We start from the raw sequence: 21,109 nt of genomic DNA, 5'->3' as shown, positions 1-21,109 counted from the left end.
CAATTGCTTTGAGTGTCCCTGATCAAATTTGCTGATTTTCAATCCAGACCACAGCAGAGAGAGAGGGGAGAGTCGCTGCCAGCTAGACTCGCAGGGTTAGATCACGCTTTTAAAGCTCCATGATTCAACTCCAAATGTAGTTGACATGAAAACCACAAACTGAAAAAACAAAAAAATGGAAACAGTCACATTCATACAAGTGCAACCATGACTTTCCTTTAAAAGATGTTGACCATCTGAAATTTCAGCCTGTTTTGGCGGGTTAGCGTTTTGGCCTAATAGAACAATAAGAAAGAGAGTTCCAAACCTGTCTGCCAATAACAACTAGTTTTCAGTTTTCCCCTCCCCACTCCCAGACAGTCCTACCGCAATTCTTGCTTGAGAAATTGCACTTTACTAAGAAGCTATTTATTTTTCTTTTTGACCATTTTAATTGAAAACAATCACAGTACACTACTTAATTGTTACCCAGAAATGATTTGATATTGAGTTAAAAACAGAGAAACAAGGCTAAGAGGAGATCATGTGTTTTAAGCCTCAAGAAGAACATTGAGCCTTCCTTTCATCAGATTCCTGCCAGATCTGAGGACCTCATTATTTCTTATTAGTCTCCCAGAGGCACCTAGAAGAGACATCGGAGGCGGCACAGAGGTTAATCCCAAAGAGGGCTATAACCTGCTCCTATGCATCTGAGGGCCATGGGCCTCGTCTGGCGCTCTCCATTGGGCCCCTGGCTACCGCAGAGGCAGACAAGCAGCCGGGCAGATGCAGCACTCTGTGGGAACTTCCCTCATATCCATCCAACTCTGACCCCAGACATACATACACATACATACATATATACATATATACACTGCTCAAAAAAATAAAGGGAACACTTAAACAACACAATGTAACTCCAAGTCAATCACACTTCTGTGAAATCAAACTGTCCACTTAGGAAGCAACACTGATTGACAATAAATGTCACATGCTGTTGTGCAAATGGAATAGACAACAGGTGGAAATTATAGGCAATTAGCAAGACACCGCCAATAAAGGAGTGGTTCTGCAGGTGGGGACCACAGACCACTTCTCAGTTCCTATGCTTCCTGGCTGATGTTTTGGTTACTTTTGAATGCTGGCGGTGCTTTCATTCTAGTGGTAGCATGAGACGGAGTCTACAACCCACACAAGTGGCTCAGGTAGTGCAGCTCATCCAGGATGGCACATCAATGCGAGCTGAGGCAAGAAGGTTTGCTGTGTCTGTCAGCGTAGTGTCCAGAGCATGGAGGCGCTACCAGGAGACAGGCCAGTACATCAGGAGATGTGGAGGAGGCCGTAGGAGGGCAACAACCCAGCAGCAGGACCGCTACCTCCGCCTTTGTGCAAGGAGGAGCAGGAGAAGCACTGCCAGAGCCCTGCAAAATGACCTCCAGCAGGCCACAAATGTGCATGTGTCTGCTCAAACGGTCAGAAACAGACTCCATGAGGGTGGTATGAGGGCCCGACGTCCACAGTTGGGGGTTGTGCTTACAGCCCAACACCGTGCAGGACGTTTGGCATTTGCCAGAGAACACCAAGATTGGCAAATTCGCCACTGGCGCCCTGTGCTCTTCACAGATGAAAGCAGGTTCACACTGAGCACGTGACAGACGTGACAGAGTCTGGAGATGCCGTGGAGAACGTTCTGCTGCCTGCAACATCCTCCAGCATGACCGGTTTGGCGGTGGGTCAGTCATGGTGTGTGGTGGCATTTCTTTGGGGGGCCGCACAGCCCTCCATGTGCTCGCCAGAGGTAGCCTGACTGCCATTAGGTACCGAGATGAGATCCTCAGACCCCTTGTGAGACCATATGCTGGTGCGGTTGGCCCTGGGTTCCTCCTAATGCAAGACAATGCTAGACCTCATGTGGCTGGAGTGTGTCAGCAGTTCCTGCAAGAGGAAGGCATTGATGCTATGGACTGGCCCGCCCGTTCCCCACACCTGAATCCAATTGAGCACATCTGGGACATCATGTCTCGCTCCATCCACCAACGCCACGTTGCACCACAGACTGTCCAGGAGTTGGCGGATGCTTTAGTCCAGGTCTGGGAGGAGATCCCTCAGGAGACCATCCGCCACCTCATCAGGAACATGCCCAGGCGTTGTAGGGAGGTCATACAGGCACGTGGAGGCCACACACACTACTGAGCCTCATTTTGACTTGTTTTAAGGACATTACATCAAAGTTGGATCAGCCTGTTGTGTGGTTTTCCACTTTAATTTTGAGTGTGACTCCAAATCCAGACCTCCATGGGTTGATAAATTGGATTTCCATTGATTATTTTTGTGTGATTTTGTTGTCAGCACATTCAACTATGTAAAGAAAAAAGTATTTAATAAGATTATTTCTTTCATTCAGATCTAGGATGTGTTGTTTAAGTGTTCCCTTTATTTTTTTGAGCAGTATATATACATACACACATATATATATATATATATATATATATATATATACATACATACATACATACATACATACATACATACATACATACATATACAGTTGAAGTCGGAAGTTTACATACACCTTAGCCAAATACATTTAAACTCAGTTTTTCACAATTCCTGACATTTAATCCTCGTAAAACTTCCCGGTCTTTAGGTCAGTTAGGATCACCACTTTTATTTTAAGAATGTGAAATGTCAGATTAATAGTAGAGAGAATTATTTATTTAAGCTTTTATTTCTTTCATCACATTCCCAGTGGGTCAGAAGTTTACATACACTCAATTAGTATTTGGTAGCATTGCCTTTAAATTGTTTAACTTGGGTTAAATGTTTCGGGTAGCCTTCCACAACCTTCCCACAATAAGTTGGGTGAATTTTGGCCCATTCCTCCTGACAGAGCTGGTGTAACTGAGTCAGGTTTGTAGGCCTCCTTGCTCACACATGCTTTTTCAGTTCTGCCCACACATTTTCTATAGAATTGAGGTCAGGGCTTTGTGATGGCCACTCCAATACCTTGACTTTGTTGTCCTTAAGCCATTTTGCCACAACTTTGGAAGTATGCTTGGGGTCATTGTCCATTTGGAAGATCCATTTGCGAGCAAGCTTTAACATCCTGACTGATGTCTTGAGATGTTGCTTCAATATATCCACATAATTTTCTTTCCTCATGATGCCAGCAATTTTGTGAAGTGCACCAGTCCTTCCTGCAGAAAAGCACCCCCACAACATGATGCTGCCACCCCCGTGCTTCATGGTTGGGATGGTGTTCTTTGGCTTGCAAGCCCCCCCTTTTACCTCCAAACATAACGATGGTCATTATAGCCAAACAGTTCTATTTTTATTTCATCAGACCAGAGGACATTTCTCCAAAAAGTACCATCTTTGTCCCCATGTGTAGTTTCAAACTGTTTTGGAGCAGTGGCTTCTTCCTTGCTGAGCGGCCTTTCAGGTTATGTCGATATAGGACTCGTTTTACTGTGGATATAGATACTTTTGTACCTGTTTCCTTCAGCATCTTCACAAGGTCCTTTGCTGTTGTTCTGGGATTGATTTGCACTTTTTGCACTAAAGTACGTTCATCTCTAGGAGACAGAATGCGTCTCCTTCCTGAGCGGTATGACGGCTGCGTGGTCCCATGGTGTTTATACTTGTGTACTATTGTTTCTACAGATGAACGTGGTACCTTCAGGCATTTGGAAATTTGGAAGGTAGGCCTTGAAATAGATCCACAGGTACACCTCCAATTGACTCATGATGTCAATTAGCCTATCAGAAGCTTCTAAAGCCATTTCTGGAAATTTCCAAGCCGTTTAAAGGCACAGTCAACTTAGTGTATGTTAACTTCTGACCCATTGGAATTGTGATACAGTGAATTATAATTGAAATAATCTGTCTGCAAACAATTGTTGGAAAAATTACTTGTGTCACGCACAAAGTAGATGTCCTAACCAACTTGCCAAAACTATAGTTTGTTAGCAATACGTTTGTGGAGTGGTTGAAAAACGAGTTTTAATGACTCCAGCCTAAATGTATGTAAACTTCCCACTTCAACTGTATATGCATGTGATATATCTGTAAAGGAATGCCGTATCTTCTATTTCATCTGATAAGAAGTAAGACAGGAATCGCTATCACCGGTGTTTGCTAATAAATTTGACTATAAGCTTGTTTTTGACATGTATATTGTGAGATGAACTTTAACGTTGTGCCACTCGTTAGTCATGTGTGTTTCGGTGTACCGGCGTCCCCGCTCCTGTTTGTTGTCAATAACAGCAGGTTGCGCAATATGCCAGTGCTTGAGAGTGTAGTAGTGCCAGATGTTCTTTTGTCTTTTATTTCGTCAGAGCGAAAGAGAGAAAAAGACTTAGGTGATGACAGGCCTGGGAAGGCTTGTGTTTGAGGGGTAAAGAGGAGCGCTGCTTTCCAATCTACTCCTTCGATTTATTGGCTGTTGGGTCCCTGTCTTGGGCCTGACGTGTATTGACACCGAGCCCCACCAATATCTAATTTCAGCGGGAACAAAGAGGAGAGGAGAGAGGGATGAGAGCTAAAAAACAAAAAAAAAGTAGGGAGGAGGGAGAGGAGAGCGAGCGCATCCTGCATTTGTGTGGGCCTCTGCCTTACCTCCCCTGTTTCACTCATTCCATGCCAAAATCTCTACAGCACTGCGTAACTCTATTGGCCCAGTGTGTTTATCAAGCAAGAGATAAGCACGTGTGTGTGTGATATGTTGGACCAGGGATGAGATAGTGAGAAGGCAGAAATGTGTATATTGTAAATGTTGGCTGCCTTCCATGTTTAGTTTGTTTTGTTCTATCTAGGTAGTCTTCAATTGGTACCAAACGGAATAAAACTATTTGTACTTGTCCAGTGTAGGGCAATTCCACTGTAACGGAGTGATGCTGAGACTCAGATTTTTCACTTTAAAATGTACAGTATATCCAACACAAACCAATGATTGCAAAGTTAAACACACAGAATGGCGGTTTGTGCTGTTTGTGGCGTCGTTCTGTTACCAAACTTTGCATCAGCACTGTTCTTCGTGTAAATGTGTTTTTGTAAAATGTTCAGTGGAAATTGCTAAAAGTAGTCTTTGTGCATAGAGTTGTATTGTCTGTTTTAACTTTGCAATCATTGGTTTTTGTTGGATATGCATTTTAAAGTAAAAAATCAGAGTCTCAGCATCACTCTTTTACCGTGGAATTGCCCTACAGTGTGCCCTAATGAACACGACCCAGGAGTGCAGTGAGGTCTTACAGGCTGCCTCAGACCACCTCTTGAATCTGAGAGTGTCTGTTGTATGCCTCCATGTACCACATCCGCACATCCGTTCCAGTAGCACTGAATTTACACTGTTCCTACCCCAACATCCCGTTTCTGCAAATCCCAGCTGGTTGTCACATATGGCTGTCACCTCCGAGAGAGTTTCTCTCTTTTCCTTTGGATAAAAGCGTATTTTAAATGCCATTATATTGCCCTAGGTTGCACTGCGCTTTTACCATTAGATCACTTAGGCTGTAGCTGGTTTTATTCATGTCCCAAAGATGAAGGAATACCTGGGATAGGATAAAGTAATCCTTCTAACCCCCCCCCCCCTTAAAAGATTTAGATGCACTATTGTAAAGTGGTTGTTCCACTGGATATCATAAGGTGAATGCACCAATTTGTAAGTCGCTCTGGATAAGAGCGTCTGCTAAATGACTTAAATGTAAATGTAAATGTAATGAAACTTATTTTTTTGTAACTTCTTTTCCAGCTTTTTTCTTCACGAACATACATTTTATATATTCCATTTTACATACTACAGACATGGTACTTTTATATACAGCATTCACATGACAAATATATTATGTATACATACAGTACATATATACATACATATACACATGGATACATACACACATACATACATATATATATATATATATAGTTGAAGTTGGAAGTTTACATACATTTAGGTTGGAGTCATTAAAACTAATTTTTCAACCACTTCACACATTTCTTGTTAACAAACTATAGTTTTGGCAAGTCGGTTAGGACATCTACTTTGTGCATGACACAAGTAATGTTTACAACAATTGTTTACAGACAGATTATTTCACTTATAATTCATTGTATCACAATTCCAGTGGGTCAGAAGTTTACAAACACTAAGTTGACTGTGCCTTTAAACAGCTTGGAAAATTCCAGAAAATGATGTCATGGCTATAGAAGCTTCTGATAGGCTAATTGACATCATTTGAGTCAATTGGAGGTGTACCTCTGGATGTATTTCAAGGCCTACCTTCCAACTCACTGCCTCTTTGCTTGACATCATGGGAAAATCAGAAGTAATCAGCCAAGACCTCAGAAAAAACATTGTAGACCTCCACAAGTCTGGTTCATCCTTGGGAGCAATTTCCAAATGCCTGAAGGTACCACGTTCATCTGTACAAGCAATAGTACGCAAGTATAAACCCCATGGGACCACGCAACCATCATACCGCTCAGGAAGGAGACGTGTTCTGTCTCCTAGAGATGACTGTATTTTGGTGCGAAAAGTGCAAATCAATCCCAGAACAACAGCAAAGGACCTTGTGAAGATGCTGGAGGAAACAGGCACAAAATTGTCTGTATCCACAGTAAAACGAGTCCTATATCGACATAACCTGAAAGGCCGCTCAGCGAGGAAGAAGCCACTGCTCCAAAACCGTTTGCAACTGCACATGGGGACAATTCACCCACCTTATTGTGGGAAGCTGGTGGAAGGCTACCTGAAACGTTTGACCCAATTTAAAGGCAATGCTACCAAATACTAATTGAGTGTATGTAAACTTCTGACCCACTGGGAATGTGATGAAAGAAATAAAAGCTGAAATAAATCATTCTCTCTACTATTATTCTGACATTTCACATTCTTAAAATAAAGTGGTGATCCTAACTGACCTAAGACAGGGGATTTTTACTAGGATTAAATGTCAGGAATTGTGAAAAACTGAGTTTAAATGTATTTGGCAAAGGTGTATGTAAACTTCCAACTTCGACTGTATATATATATCCATTGAACCTCTGGATATAGGCCTACAGTAGACCTATACATATCGCGTCAGGAACATCATTCATTAAACTTTGATGAGGGTGATAATCAAGCATTATGCCAATGACCAGCCAGAGAGCCAATAGATACTGTATCTAGGTAAAGAATCAAGAACAGTGTGGAGGCTGGTATTCAAACATCTTGTCATCTTTTCATAAGGTAGGCAACAGGGGGGACAGGGCGATGGGTGTGTCCCCAACCAACTTTGATGTGTGTGTGTGTGTGTGGACGTGACGTGTGTATATGTGTGTGTTTGCGGCGGGTTTGTTTAGACTGGTCAGGATTGGAAAAGCGTGAGAGACAGAGTGAGTGGGTAGAGGCCATACTTAGGGGTTCAAAGTGAAAAGGGGAGGGACCTCCGTCGTTGCAGAGGAATGCAGAGTGAGCAGAGGAGGCCTGATGGTTAGCTGGAGATGGTGTAATTAAGGGGCGTGATTGTGAGAACCTTCTCCGGGCCCGCAATAGGGTCCTAGATAAAAGAGTCTTGGGCCTTGTACTCTGTATCTGTTACATGTGGATAATTACTTCAACACACAATCACACACTCACATGCACACATGGTGACTCTCCGGGAGACACAGAGAAGAACAGATGTCACCACCATACCTGAGAAAGCCTAGTTGAGCGAGTGATAGAGATGACTGCTGCTAGATGGCTAGCCTATAGGTCAGTGGAGGCTGGTGGGACGAGCTATAGGAGGATGGGCTCATTGACATGGCTGAAATGGAATTAATGGAACAAAGTCAAACATGTGGTTTCTATATGTTTGATATGCTTGATACGTTCCATTTATTCCATTCCAGCCATTACAATTAGCCCATCCTCCTATAGGTCCTCCCACCAGCCTCCTCTAATATAGATTGGGGTTAGCCAACCAATCAGGCGACTTAAGTATTCTGAGGAGTGTCATCAATTAGACAGCTCGTGTGAGGGCTTCCTTTTAATCATGCAGCCCAGCGCGTCGCCCCGTCGGTGCGGCTCATGTAATTTGGGCCCCTGCCTGAACGTGCTATTTGCAGAGTAAAAGGCTTGATGACACGTCGCCATCGCCGCACAGTGCTGTGTTTCAGCCCGGCAGGGTGGGGCGTGGGACGATAAGTGTGGCGTTGTGTTTCTCACCATCGACATCAGCGTTGGTTAGTTAGTTTGGCAGGGGCTCGCAATGTTTTTGTTCCCCCAACCCAAACTAACACAAAACCGAGGATTCTATCACAGCTGTATGCCAGCTTCCTAATCACAAAAAGTTCATTCTTACCCCCATCAATGATGCAATGTCTGATAACACGAAGCTTAGAATAAGCCATATCAAACAGAAATTGGAGGCATGGGTAAAACTAACTTTCTTAAAAAATATATTGAAAACCAAAACAAAATAGAATCCCCCCCACCAAAACAAAATGGAATCCCTCAAACCCATTCATGGCTAGGACATGAGAACCAGGCCCAGACCTCTGTGTTGTCTCCAGACTGTTGGATGTCAGGCTAGTGGTCTGTTTTCCTGCCTGTGTTGAAAGGGGTCACAGTGAGGTAATGTTTCACTAACTTTGCTGTTGTTATTTCACAGTTCGCACTCTTCACCCGCTCACACTGAAAACCGAGTGTGCTGAAATACAGCACAGCCCTGGAGATATATGATTATATGATTCACAGGACATCAACGCAGAGGCTTTCTTTTGGAGGGGGGGCGGTAATCCTTTCAAGAACTCCATCTCCTTCCCCAAACCCCCTTAGTCTTCTATCAACTCCAGATGGTATGAGTGTAAACTGTACTGTACCGCTGCCTAGCCCTGGCCTTGCCGAGACCTCTCCTCTCTTCACTTCCCCTCCTCTCCCCGCGTCGCCTCTCATCTCGTCTCCTCTTCCTCCCACAGGGTGCAGGATAGATAACTGTGAGTCCTGCTTCAGTAAAGACTTCTGCACCAAGTGCAAGGCAGGGTTTTACCTGCACAAAGGGCGCTGCTCCGAGAAGTGCCCAGAGGGCTTTGCGCCCCTGGAGGACACCATGGAGTGTGGAGGTAAGACGCGAAACAGCAAAGACATATGTGTGTCTGAAATAGCTCCGTATTCTCTATGTGGTGCGCTACTGGGCTCTGGTTCAAAGTAGTGCACTCTATAGGGAATAGGGTGTCTTTTTGGAGTAATTCATACTGTGTTTGAAATGTGGAAAGTCGACAATGTGGATCACATTGAGGCAGGATCTCCTAGAACTGATTGACTTTACCCAAAAGTCTTTAACCATCTAACCTCTTGTATATGTTTTTGAATGAAACAGTAGAAGGATGGAAAGGACCACACACCAAGAGGTTATGGCCATCCTAGTCTTTTCACTATGTACTGTAGTAAACCTTGATTTGGACCCTCTATCGAGTCTCCCTGGCGCTACCCTTTAATGACTCATGTCTCTTCCCACACAGAAGGCTGCGAGGTGGGCCAGTGGAGCGAGTGGGGGTCTTGCACCAGGAGAAACAAAACCTGCGGCTTCAAGTGGGGTCTGGAGACCCGGACGCGGCACATCGTGAAGAAGCCGCCCAAGGACACTATACCCTGCCCCACCATCGCCGAGTCCAAGAGATGCAAAATGGCCATTAGGCACTGCAGGAGAGGTAAGACGTAACGCCATATTGGCAGACAGCTGTTTGGGTGGGTAGATAGATAATGTGTGTGTGTGTGTGTGTGTTTGCGCGTCTGTGTCATCCATCTCTATCTTTAGGGTGTTTTTGGTCTGTGGTGTGTCTGTCATGTGCAAGTCTAGCCTCTCCTCAAGGATTATAGTGCTTTAGAGCAGCGGTGTCAAACTCATTTCATGGAGGGCCTAGTGTCTGCAGGTTTTTGTTTTTTTCCTTTCAATTAAGGCCTAGATAACCAGGTATGGGGAGTTCTTTACTAATTAGTGACCTTAATTCATCAATCAAGTACAAGGGAGGAGCGAAAACCTGCAGACACTCGACCCTCCGTCGAATGAGTTTGACACCTGTGTTTTAGAGACTTGTATCTAGGGTAAGGGGCCAGAACTCCCTCTTGGGAGAAACCATTTCCCCTTTCTGGTCTCAGAGTCCCACCAGGTATGTCTGCTGCTCTAGCCCACATTAACCCTGCGTGTCCCTCAAACACAAACCCACCACGTTCTGCCTTTTTTTTTTACCTTTTGGTTTTTAGGTGCACAGTGGCGTTTTCATGCATGAAGTATCAGTATTTTTCCATGGCCACCCCATTCAAGCCAGCTCACCAGGTTTTTCTGGGTATATATATTTTTCTCTCTCTCTCTCGCTCTCTCTCTCTCTCTCTCTCTCTCTCTCTCTCTCTCTCTCTCTCTCTTCTGTGGAATTCTTCAAAGTATGAACTGCAGGTTTCCTCAATGGCACTCTCTGTTTCCTCCCGTCCATTTGAAAGTTATTTGCGGTACGCACAGCATGTACGTCGACCATTAAATGAGAAGTCAGATCTGGAAATATTTTTTGTGTAAATACAGCTAGGAAAATATTTTTCCTGAAGTTCTTCAGTTCTTCACAGATGATCCAAACACACCATTTAGAGCGATGACCTCGTTCAAGTGTGCTTATTGACGAGTTGATGACAGAAAAGTTGTCCCTAACTCAAATATGTCCCTAACTCAGTCAATGTGATTTCGGATTAGGATGTGCTGTGCATACACTTCCTTAGGCAAAACATGGAGATATAGGAGTTATAGTGGCAGAATGGCAGATTGGGTTCAAGCCTTCCGGAAAATGATGAAAAAGAACATTGTTTAAAAAAAGCTGGAAAATATCCTACTCTCTCCAGGATTTTCCTCCATTTTTGGTATTGCATGTTAAATCCGAGTACCATTTAGTGAGGTGGTGAGAGCGTAAATAAACTTGAAATAAACCATGATTGTCTCTCCAATTGCAGCAATATTGAGGCAGGCAGTGCTTTCTGGCTTGGAAACTGTCCCACTGGGCAGATCCTTGACTCTAGCTGGGCCATGTGTGTGGAACCAACGTTGAAAATACGTTGAATTAACGTCTGTGCCCAGTGAAACTGACGTGGAAACATTGAAATGATGTATAAACAACATTGATTCAAATAGTGTGTGCCCAGTGGGGTGATTATGTGTTTCTATCCCCTGTCCTGTTTTTTTTCTTTAGGAATTTCCCTCCCCCTAATTTAGCACTGCTTGCTTGACCTTTTCCAAAGTATTTTATGGTCTTCTTTAATTAAAACCTGGCATTGTTGGGCCTGTGTTACTGGCATCAATTATCTAGTATGAGGTCAGTGATGGGGAGTTATTGTGAAAAGTCTCAATTGAATGCATAGCAAGCTATTTTTCTGCTAGCCTGTAGAAACCAAGTGTGGGGGTCTCTAACGTCGACCTCGCTTATCACTCCTGTCTCATGGTTGATACGGTCATCTATTAGTGTCTTCACCCCATTCAATGTTTCTGGGAATGGTCCATGGCTTCAATTTAGTTGTGTAGTTAAAGTTGTCTGTAGTCGTTGCTGTGTGCTCTTTTTGGTTACAAGAATGGCAGAGGTGGCTCGTATCATAAAGTTGAGTTTTGTACTTAAACGGAACTGTTAACTCCCCGACCCTCACGCCGCTCAAGTGGTAGTTAAAAATCCTATCCCCCAAAACTAAGCCTGTGAAACGAAAGACTCGTCCATGTCAAGCTGTTTAAATAAACACTATGTAAAATGGAAGCCATTTAAGTCGAGCGGGATAAGGGAATGCCAAGAAAGAAAAGAAGAAGAAATACTCAGGGATCCACACAGCACAGAGATTCATTTCAGGCAGGCATCATGGACCCAGTCCCAGTTCCAGACCAACTGACATTGTAAAATAATCACTTCCCATAAGTGATAATGAAGAGTAATCCAATGGGAGGAATGTCTGTCTTTCCCTTTGGTGTGCAGGTGACCAGGAAGTGGTCCAAGCCGGTGGATGAAGATCAAGAGGTTCATGGAAAGGCCTCATTACGCCCGGGTTCATTATTAAATACCTTTGAGTTGACCTTTTAAATTACAACAGATTCCAGGGACTTTGGGCAGTAAGGCCCTCCAATGCTATCTAATACACCATGTCTTTGCTCCGCAATATAACAAATTACATCTCAAGATGTAAATAGGATTATTCCCAGGCTATAACCACAATGTATGTTTTTGTCTTCTAAATATACCTTTACAACAATACAACCCAACAAGAAAATCAGTTAGAGTGTGAACTAGAGTAGAATCCAGACTGATGGAAGAAAGGCTGGGTTAAGAAAATATAATTTAGGGTGCATGTAATTTCTTCCCACTGAACACCAGTATTTGGGATACATATTGGGTTAGATTTCTATGGATTAAAATGAGACAGGAATATATATACAGTTGTGGCCAAAAGTATTGAGAATGACACAAATATTAATTTCCACAAAGTTTGCTGCTTCAGTGTCTTTAGATATTTTTGTCAGATGTTACTATGGAATACTGAAGTATAATTACAAGCATTTCATAAGTGTCAAAGGCACTTACAATTAATTACATGAAGTTGATGCAAAGAGTCAATATTTGCAGTGTTGACCCTTCTTTTTCAAGACCTCTGCAATCCGCCCTGGCATGCTGTCAATTAATTTCTGGGCCACATCCTGACTGATGGCAGTCCATTCTTGCATAATCAATGCTTGGAGTTTGTCAGAATTTGTGGGTTTTTGTATGTCCACCCGCCTCTTGAGGATTGACCACAAATTCTCAATGGGATTAAGGTCTGGGGAGTTTCCTGGCCATGGACCCAAAATATCGATGTTTGTTCCCCGAGCCACTTAGTTATCACTTTTGCCTTATGGCAAGGTGCTCCATCATGCTGAAAAGGCATTGTTCGTCACCAAACTGTTCCTGGATGGTTGGGAGAAGTTGCTCTCGGAGGATGTGTTGGTACCATTCTTTATTCATGGCTGTGTTCTTAGGCAAAATTGTGAGTGAGCCCATTCCCTTGGCTGAGAAGCAACCCCACACATGAATGCTTTACTGTTGGCATGACACAGGACTAATGGTAGCGCTCACCTTGTCTTTTGGGAAAATGGGAAAATCAAAAGAAATCAGCCAAGACCTCAGAAAAAACATTGTAGACCTCCACAAGTCTGGTTCATCCTTGGGAGCAATTTCAAAACGTCTGAAGGTATTACGTTCGTCTGTACAAACAATAGTACACAAGTATAAACCCCATGGGACCACGCAGCCATCATACCGCTCAGGAAGGAGATGCGTTCTGTCTCTTCTAGAGATGAACGTACTTTGGTGCGAAAAGTGCAAATCAATCCCAGAACAACAGCAAAGGACCTTGTGAAGATGCTGGAGGAAACAGGTACAAAAGTATCTATATCCACAGTAAAACGAGTCCTATATCGACATAACCTGAAAGACCGCTCAGCAAGGAAGAAGCCACTGTTCCAAAACCGCCTTTAACAAAACAGACTACGGTTTGCAACTGCACATGGGAACAAAGATTGTACTTTTTGGAAAATTTGTCCTCTGGTCTGATGAAACAAAAATAGAACTGTTTGGCCATAATGACCATCGTTATGTTTGGAGGAAAAAGGGGGAGGCTTGCAAGCCGAAGAACACCATCCCAACCGTGAAGCACGGGGGTGGCAGCACATTGTTGTGGGGGTGCTTTGCTGCAGGAGAGACTGGTGCACTTCACAAAATAGATGGCATCATGAGGTAGGAAAATTATGTGGATATATTGAAGCAACATCTCAAGACATCAGTCAGGAAGTTAAAGCTTTGTTGCAAATGGGTCTTCCAAATTGACAATGACCCCAAGCATACTTCCAAAGTTGTGGCAAAATGGCTTAAGGACAACAAAGTCAAGGTATTGGAGTGGCCATCACAAAGCCCTGACCTCAATTCTATTGAAAATGTGTGGGCAGAACTGAAAAAGCGTGTGCAAGCAAGGAGGCCTACAAACCTGACTCCGTTACACCAGCTCTGTCAGGAGGAATGGGTGAAAATTCACCCAACTTACTGTGTGAAGCTTGTAGAAGGCTACCCGAAACATTTAACCTAAGTTAAACAATTTAAAGGCAATGCTACCAAATACTAATTGAGTGTATGTAAACGTCTGACCCACTGGGAATGTGATGAAATAAATAAAAGCTGAAATAAATCATTCTCTCTACTATTATTCTGATATTTCACATTATTAAAATAAAGTGGTGATCCTAACTGACCTAAAGACAGGGAATTTTTACTAGGATTAAATGTCAGGAATTGTGAAAAACTGAGTTTAAATGTATTTGGCTAAGGTGTATGTAAACTTCCGACTTCAACTGTGTGTATATATATATATATATTTTACATGTATGTAGGTATACACTATTTATGCTAATGTTTATCTGATCGCCTCCGGCTTGCATTTCCATGCGCTTAAATAACACTGGAAGTCATTTACAGATTCATGTCACCCATCTTAACTCTGACGCACATGGCCCAGCTAGAATCAAGGATCTTTCTTCCTCAGTGTCTTCTGAGAGACATAATCCCTCATCAAGAAAATATACATGGAGAGATAGTCAAAGCCCAGATAATGTCAAGGACGTCAAGAAACAAAGCATTTCTCAATGATATGCGAGGATGCGTCTGAAGCGTGTCTGATATATTCATGACATTTCACCGTACTGTATAAACAATATGATATAGTTTTCCCTTCCACCACCATGTTTCACTTTCTTTTCTCTACTGATATTGACCTAATAGCTAGCCAATGGGCATAAATTGGTTGAATCAAAGTTGTTTCAACGTAATTTGTCAACATATTGTGACATGGAATCTACGTGGAAAATACATTGGATTTGAAAAAAGTAATCAAAGAAAACTGTTGTCTTGAGGGTGAAACTTCAACCACAGGATTATGTGATCATAGTAACCACATTTCAACATAGACAAACCTTGTATGAAATATGTTGAATTTGTACCATTAAAACAACATCTTCAACGTTATATCCAGTATCAGAAAAAACAATAGGCTCGGCAGCACCTCTTATGGAGGATTTATCTATCTGCAGCTACCCTTTGGTCTCCCAACCAGGATTTTAACCAAGCACAGCCCTACTTTGCTACGACACCAAGAGACAACAAACATACTATTTACACCCTATTCACATATACATATTCTTATACCCAGTCCAGTTACATTAGAGCTTTAGAAAAAGGAGGTGCTGTGATACAATATTCTTTTTTTTAATCTGTTTTTTAAAGCTAAACTTACATTTTGCATGAGTAACCTCTGGTGGCAGAGCATCCCACGATGACATGGCTCTATACATAACTGATCAATGCATTAAATCTGTTTTTGGTTTGGGAACCATGAAGAACCCTGTAGTGTCGCGTCTGGCTGAGTACAGTATGTATGTGTGTTTACCAAAAGAATAGGAGTGAATCAAATCAAACTTCATTTGATTAAAGTGCATTTAAAGTTGGATTTGATTTGATTTCGTCCTATAACTTATTCTTTAACTTAGATGTTTTTGTTGTTGAGATAGAGACGTGAATCCAACATCACAATTATTCATTTGTAGACAAACTGGAATTAAAGCCAGACTAAGTCAGTGCACAGATGGAACTATCCAAACAGAAGATAACTCTCCTTCAAATGTTGATATTTGGTTGCGTTGACAACCAAACAATTCAATATCACTTTTGAAGTAAAATAAATAGCCTATTAACTTGTCGACAATTAATAACAAATGACATGTTGGATTCACGTCTCCAACTCAACCAAAAATAAAAGTTGAAGAATGGGATTAAACCAGAGGCTCAGATGGAACTATTCCAGCAGTACTGTAGATACTGCTCTTTTAAACGTAGATCATTTGTTGCGTTGTCAACCAAACACAATTCAATATTACTTTTACAGTAAATAGCCTAAAGTTAAGGCTATCGTACAAACAAATGTAACATTCAACCTCAAAAGTAGTAACACATCCATGGCCACATTTTGAGGTTACTGTAACTATACATGTCGTCATATGTAATCATGTGAAGTGTGCATGTTCAAGATAGCATGAATAGGTTGCCGCAGGTTTGTGAGATCTTCACAATCACTGTAATAATCTGTGCAGAATCTGCAATCCAGGTCATTTGGTTGTGCTATTAGATGAAGCACAGTGATTACACATGAATAGGTTGTATAAATAAACATCATATCTGACATTATATTCCTATTTGAACCTTGCCATGCTTTTAAAGTGATTGAAAGCACTGTGATAAACATTGGGTGATTTTTAATTTATTTTATTTTTTTATTGGAATTTGGTTGTGCTTTTAGATGGTTGAAATCATAGTGATACGACATTGGAAATTCAACTAACCTTTGGCTGTCTTTTTGAGTGGGTGAATATAGGTTGTAATCTCATTGATCAACGTCAACCAAATATTAGCGAGTTATCCACGTTGATATGAGTGGGTATATTCTGACTCAGCTAGCATGGCGTCTCTGTAACCTGGACTCAGGGGTAGATGTAACATCCTCCTGTAACACTGTGTCTTATGTAACCATACCAAAGATAACTTATCATACTCATTTCAGTGTCCTGGATTCACACCAAAAAAATCACGAAAATTGTGGCGTCTGGTTTGCTTAATATAAGGAATTTTTAATTATTTATACTTTTACTTTTGATATTTAAGTATATTTTAGCAATTACATTTACTTTTGAAACTTAACTATATTTAAAATCAAGTACTTTTAGACTTACTCAAGTTGTTTTTAACTTGGTGAATTTCACTTTTACTTGAGTCATTTTCTATTAAGGTATCTTTACTTTTACTCAAGTATGACCATTGGGTACTTTTTCCACCACTGCTGTTGGTTGCCAGTCTTCTTCTCCTCACCTCTTCCCTCCCTCAGGGTAGGTAGACAGACTGCTGTTCTGTTGCTTCCATCCTCTCCTCTCTCCCCAGGGTGGTCCGCTGAAAGGGCCGTAAACAGGGCCTTATTAATAGCTGTTCCACTGGCCTCTGCAATGACATGCTGACTTCTCTCTCTCTCTCTCTCTCTTTCTCTCTCTCTCTTTCTTTCTCTCTCTTTCTCTCTCTTTCTCTCTTTCTCTCTTTCTCTCTCTCTTTCTCTCTCTCTCTTTCTCTCTCTCTCTCTTTCTCTCTTTCTCTCTCTCTCTCTTTCTCTCTCTCTCTCTCTTTCTCTCTCTCTCTTTCTCTCTCTCTCTCTCTTTCTCTCTCTCTCTCTCTCTTTCTCTCTTTCTCTCTCTCTCTCTTTCTCTCTCTCTCTCTCTCTCTCTTTCTTTCTCTCTCTCTCTCTCAACTTCAATATGCTTTAATGGCATGATGACAAGGTCAATGTTGCCAAAGCACAGTGATGCACAACAATTAGGGAAGCAACAACAATAACAACTGAAATATATATATATATATATATCTAATACAAAAAATGTAATAATGGTCAACGTTCAGAAATCTAATTCAGTACATGGAGAAATTACAACAACAAAAAAAGTACTTTTTTTCCTTAGCTTGTGGCAAGCTGTGACATATTGTGCTGCCAACTAATACACATCAGACCTTTCCCCAAGAGTATAAGTGTCTCTTTGTTTGATTGTTCTGTGAATGGGAACATTTAAAATGTTCATTTGGGGAAGAAGGAATCTCTAACCAATATGTACTGGCCAAAAGATTAGAAAGTGTTCTTCAATTTCTATTTCCCCCGACCCACAGTAACGACATAGTCGCTCTGGCCAGCCATGTTTTTGTTATGGCGTCCTGTTTCAATTGCCAGGCTACGATTACTAATTATCTATTTAGTTAAAGATTAAATCTGCATTAGGTGGAAACAGCGCAACGTCCACCCCACCACCGTTGTTATTGTTTTTGTTGCCAAGCTGAAGAGACGTCGCGCAGCATAGTCAAAACAGTTGCAGTACATATTGTGCTCTTGCAATGATGTCGGTATTTGTTGTTTGCAGTAACTTCTTCCTTGTTGTAATATTGCAAATGGGCGTGACAGTTTCACCATTAAGGATTTCAGCTTTAAGGTTTTGCTTTGTTTGGGGTCTTTTTAAACGGGTTAAGTATTCAGTGAAGTCTCGTTCCAATGCTTGATAGCGTTCCGTCTTTCTCTGACCTTTGACCTCACTCTGCCAATACTCAATGTATGTGTTCTTATTATTCACCTCCAGCTGTCTAAATTCTGCTCATGGGGCCTCTCTCTCTCTGGAGTCTTAAGCTGCTCAGTATTGACGCCGTTAGTATTCTCCCTCAGGAGATTTCACCGCAATCCTAAAAATATACAAACATTTAATCCTGTCATCAGACTCTGGTTTACAAACAGAGATGTAACACATACATCTCTCCATATCCATCTCGCGCTCTCGCTCTATCTCTCTCTATTTCTCTCCCACTCTCTCTCTCTACCTACCTCCCTCCCTCTCCCACTCTCTCTCTCTACCTCCCTCCCTCTCCCACTCTCTCTCTCTACCTCCCTCCCTCTCCCACTCTCTCTCTCTACCTCCCTCCCTCTCCCACTCTCTCTCTCTACCTCCCTCCCTCTCCCTCTATCTCATACTGTAACTTCCTCTTTCTGCTTAAATTCATTGCAGACATCCCCCCCCTTTTCTCCTAACCTCCAAGTGATGGGTTATTCCATTTTAATAGTATTAGATGCTATGTAAACAAATTAAAATGTTTAAGCTCTAAAAACGCCTACTTAATCTTTCTGTAATCCCTGGTTTTTGGATTTAGGCTGAGTAGTAAGGTCTTACACAAACACACCATTGAAACTCATTGGCTAATTTTCTACTGCTCTGCAAATCCGCTTTCAGATTCACAGACGGCTCCAAAGTCACTAGTTGTCATTGACAAGCGTGACATTTGTGTAACTCTTGTTTGCATTTTCTGTGTAACTACGCAAAATAATGATTAGTAAGCCCAGAGTGGATAATTTCTAGCCACAGAAAGACGGAGACATGAGATGAGCAAGACTCCCAGGCACCATGGCGACAGGGTGGAGAGGGAGAGTGTAAGGTAGACTGTTAGAGAAAGAGAGACCCCGTAATGATTATCTATGGTCATTGGGTTAGGTACCTGTGCTGGAAGCGGAGAGGAGCAGCAGTAGTAGGCCAGTGTGGTGGGGGCTAATGATCTCCCCTGTGTGTAAGAGGAGAAACCTTCTCTGCTGTAGAGCTCATCTGAGGCCAAGCCCTCCATCGCACTATCATCAATCATACACTTAGCTAAACTTCTCAGAACAGGCCCCGAGCACTTGCATTGCCTTAGCCAGGCAGCAAATGCTTCTCATTGGAAAACCACTTGTGTGTGTGTTCCCATGTCTGTACGATTGTGCAATGCATACTGTATGTGTTCCGTACCTTTTTTCTGTAGAGAAATCATCACAGCCTAGGAAAAAAGTTGAAAGTATTGGTATCATGTAACTTGTTATACACTATTAGTATTTCAGTATTAGTAGTATTTCAGTATTTCAGTGTCCATATAAAGTAACATGGCTAGATGAAAGCTAGAAGGCCTGTGAGGTATTCGTCAGCCGTTAAAGAGCTATGGAACCGGACAGAGAGTGATATGCAGCAGCTTTGTGCTCAGCAGCCACCTCTGTGGACCAGGTTCTGTCTAACCCGGTGTGGTTGTGAAGTGAACACGCAGGGCTGTGGACCAGGTTCTGTCTAACTCTTAAGTGTGGGTCTGTAGATTTTGTCTACCCCAGTGTGGTTCTGCAGTGTGGTTCTGTAGGGAACACACAGCTCTGTGGACCTCCTGGACGTCTCCGTCTGGGTACCATGTGTGGCGGTCGGTTTGGTCCTCCTGTAAAACGATGCACTGAGAAGTGGGACTGCCCCAAATCCGTTTGGGAGGAAGCGCGGCCGCCTGTCTGTAACGCACACCGTCCGTGACACCAACACGCTCAAGCCAGGATTCGCTTGATGTGTTTGTGTGTGTGTCAAATCAAATCAAAGTTGATTCACATGACAGAATACAACGGGTGTAAGCCATACAGTGAAATGCTTACATACAAGTTCTTACTTACAAGCCCTAGTGTGTGTGTGTGTGTATGTGACTGTGTACTGTGTCACACAGAATTTGCCTGTTTACGGTCAGAAAGCCAAGAGATTTATGTGCTGGCAAAGGCTATCCTCTGATCGCATCTGACTCTGGCCCGTGTTTATTGGTTTGGAAAACCAATATCCCCCAACAAATTTCTGGATGTTTGTGTGCCTGTCAGACATACCCCGCTCCCTCTCCTGCTGCCATCATCATGCCAGTTTGCGGAACACAGGCTGACAGACTTTTACTGAAGAGCTAACTCCTCTCTTATGGAGCGCGCTCCTTTTCCTCCACAGAGAAGTTCATGGGACAGGCCTCGTCCAAACCAAACAGCAAGTGATATGCCTCTGCCACCACACTCAACCAAACCACTTAAATGCTCTCGTGAAACAAAAAAGAGATGATTTTGTAGATGAAGATTCCTGAGTCCTGATGATTCCGTGGCAAATCCGGAATGGGGCCGATGATTAACAGGCAAACTCCGGCCCGGGAAATATCACGGAAAATCCAGATAAATGTGAGCCGCCAAGTGCTTTCCCAGGGCAGACGGAGAGCACTAATTGGCTGCTGGCCTGTCAGAGTGATTATGCACGCCCCACGCGACAGCCTGTTGTGACTGCGAGAGCCACGGCCTAATCTTCATTTAATTAGCCCGCACCGCACGGCCGACACGGTAGCCACTAAGTGGGGCCTTCAGAAGTGCCGCGCCCTGACGCTTCCCGCCTCACCCTCTCCTCGCGGCCACAGGGGCAGCTCTGTCCCCCTCTGACATCTACCATCCACCGCTGTTCTCCAGAGCTGGTGACACGGCGACATGCATTAACTATGTAATGTATCTGAAATTATTCATTAAGATTATTCATTAAGACGTGACGAGTCAGGATATTCAGGAACAGGTAGCTCTCGTTGATCACGAGGCCGTCGTTGAGCGCTGGGTGACATTCATTTCACCTCTGAGCTTGAGATTTGAAATATATTATAATGCCGAGGTAGGGGAGGTTAGAGAGTGTTTACTGCCGTGTTTCTGAGACTCAGA

The 21,109-nt window shown here is 42.7% G+C and overlaps 1 protein-coding gene across 2 annotated transcripts in view; it reads left to right on the top strand.

The window, feature by feature from the left end:
• The window catches only part of LOC115177335 (R-spondin-2), a 76,703-nt gene that overhangs the window by 42,529 nt on the left and 13,065 nt on the right, over nucleotides 1-21,109 (top strand). For both annotated transcript variants that reach the window (XM_029738025.1, XM_029738026.1), the window contains 2 exons: nucleotides 8,920-9,063; nucleotides 9,463-9,651. In XM_029738025.1, the coding sequence (XP_029593885.1) occupies nucleotides 8,920-9,063; nucleotides 9,463-9,651 (333 nt within the window). The remainder of the gene's footprint in view (nucleotides 1-8,919; nucleotides 9,064-9,462; nucleotides 9,652-21,109) is intronic.

The sequence above is a fragment of the Salmo trutta genome, chromosome 37 (assembly GCF_901001165.1).
Source record: "Salmo trutta chromosome 37, fSalTru1.1, whole genome shotgun sequence".
NCBI lineage: Eukaryota > Metazoa > Chordata > Actinopteri > Salmoniformes > Salmonidae > Salmo > Salmo trutta.
The sequence above is the reverse complement of the archived record's forward strand: the minus strand, read 5'-3'. Positions and strand labels throughout refer to the sequence as shown.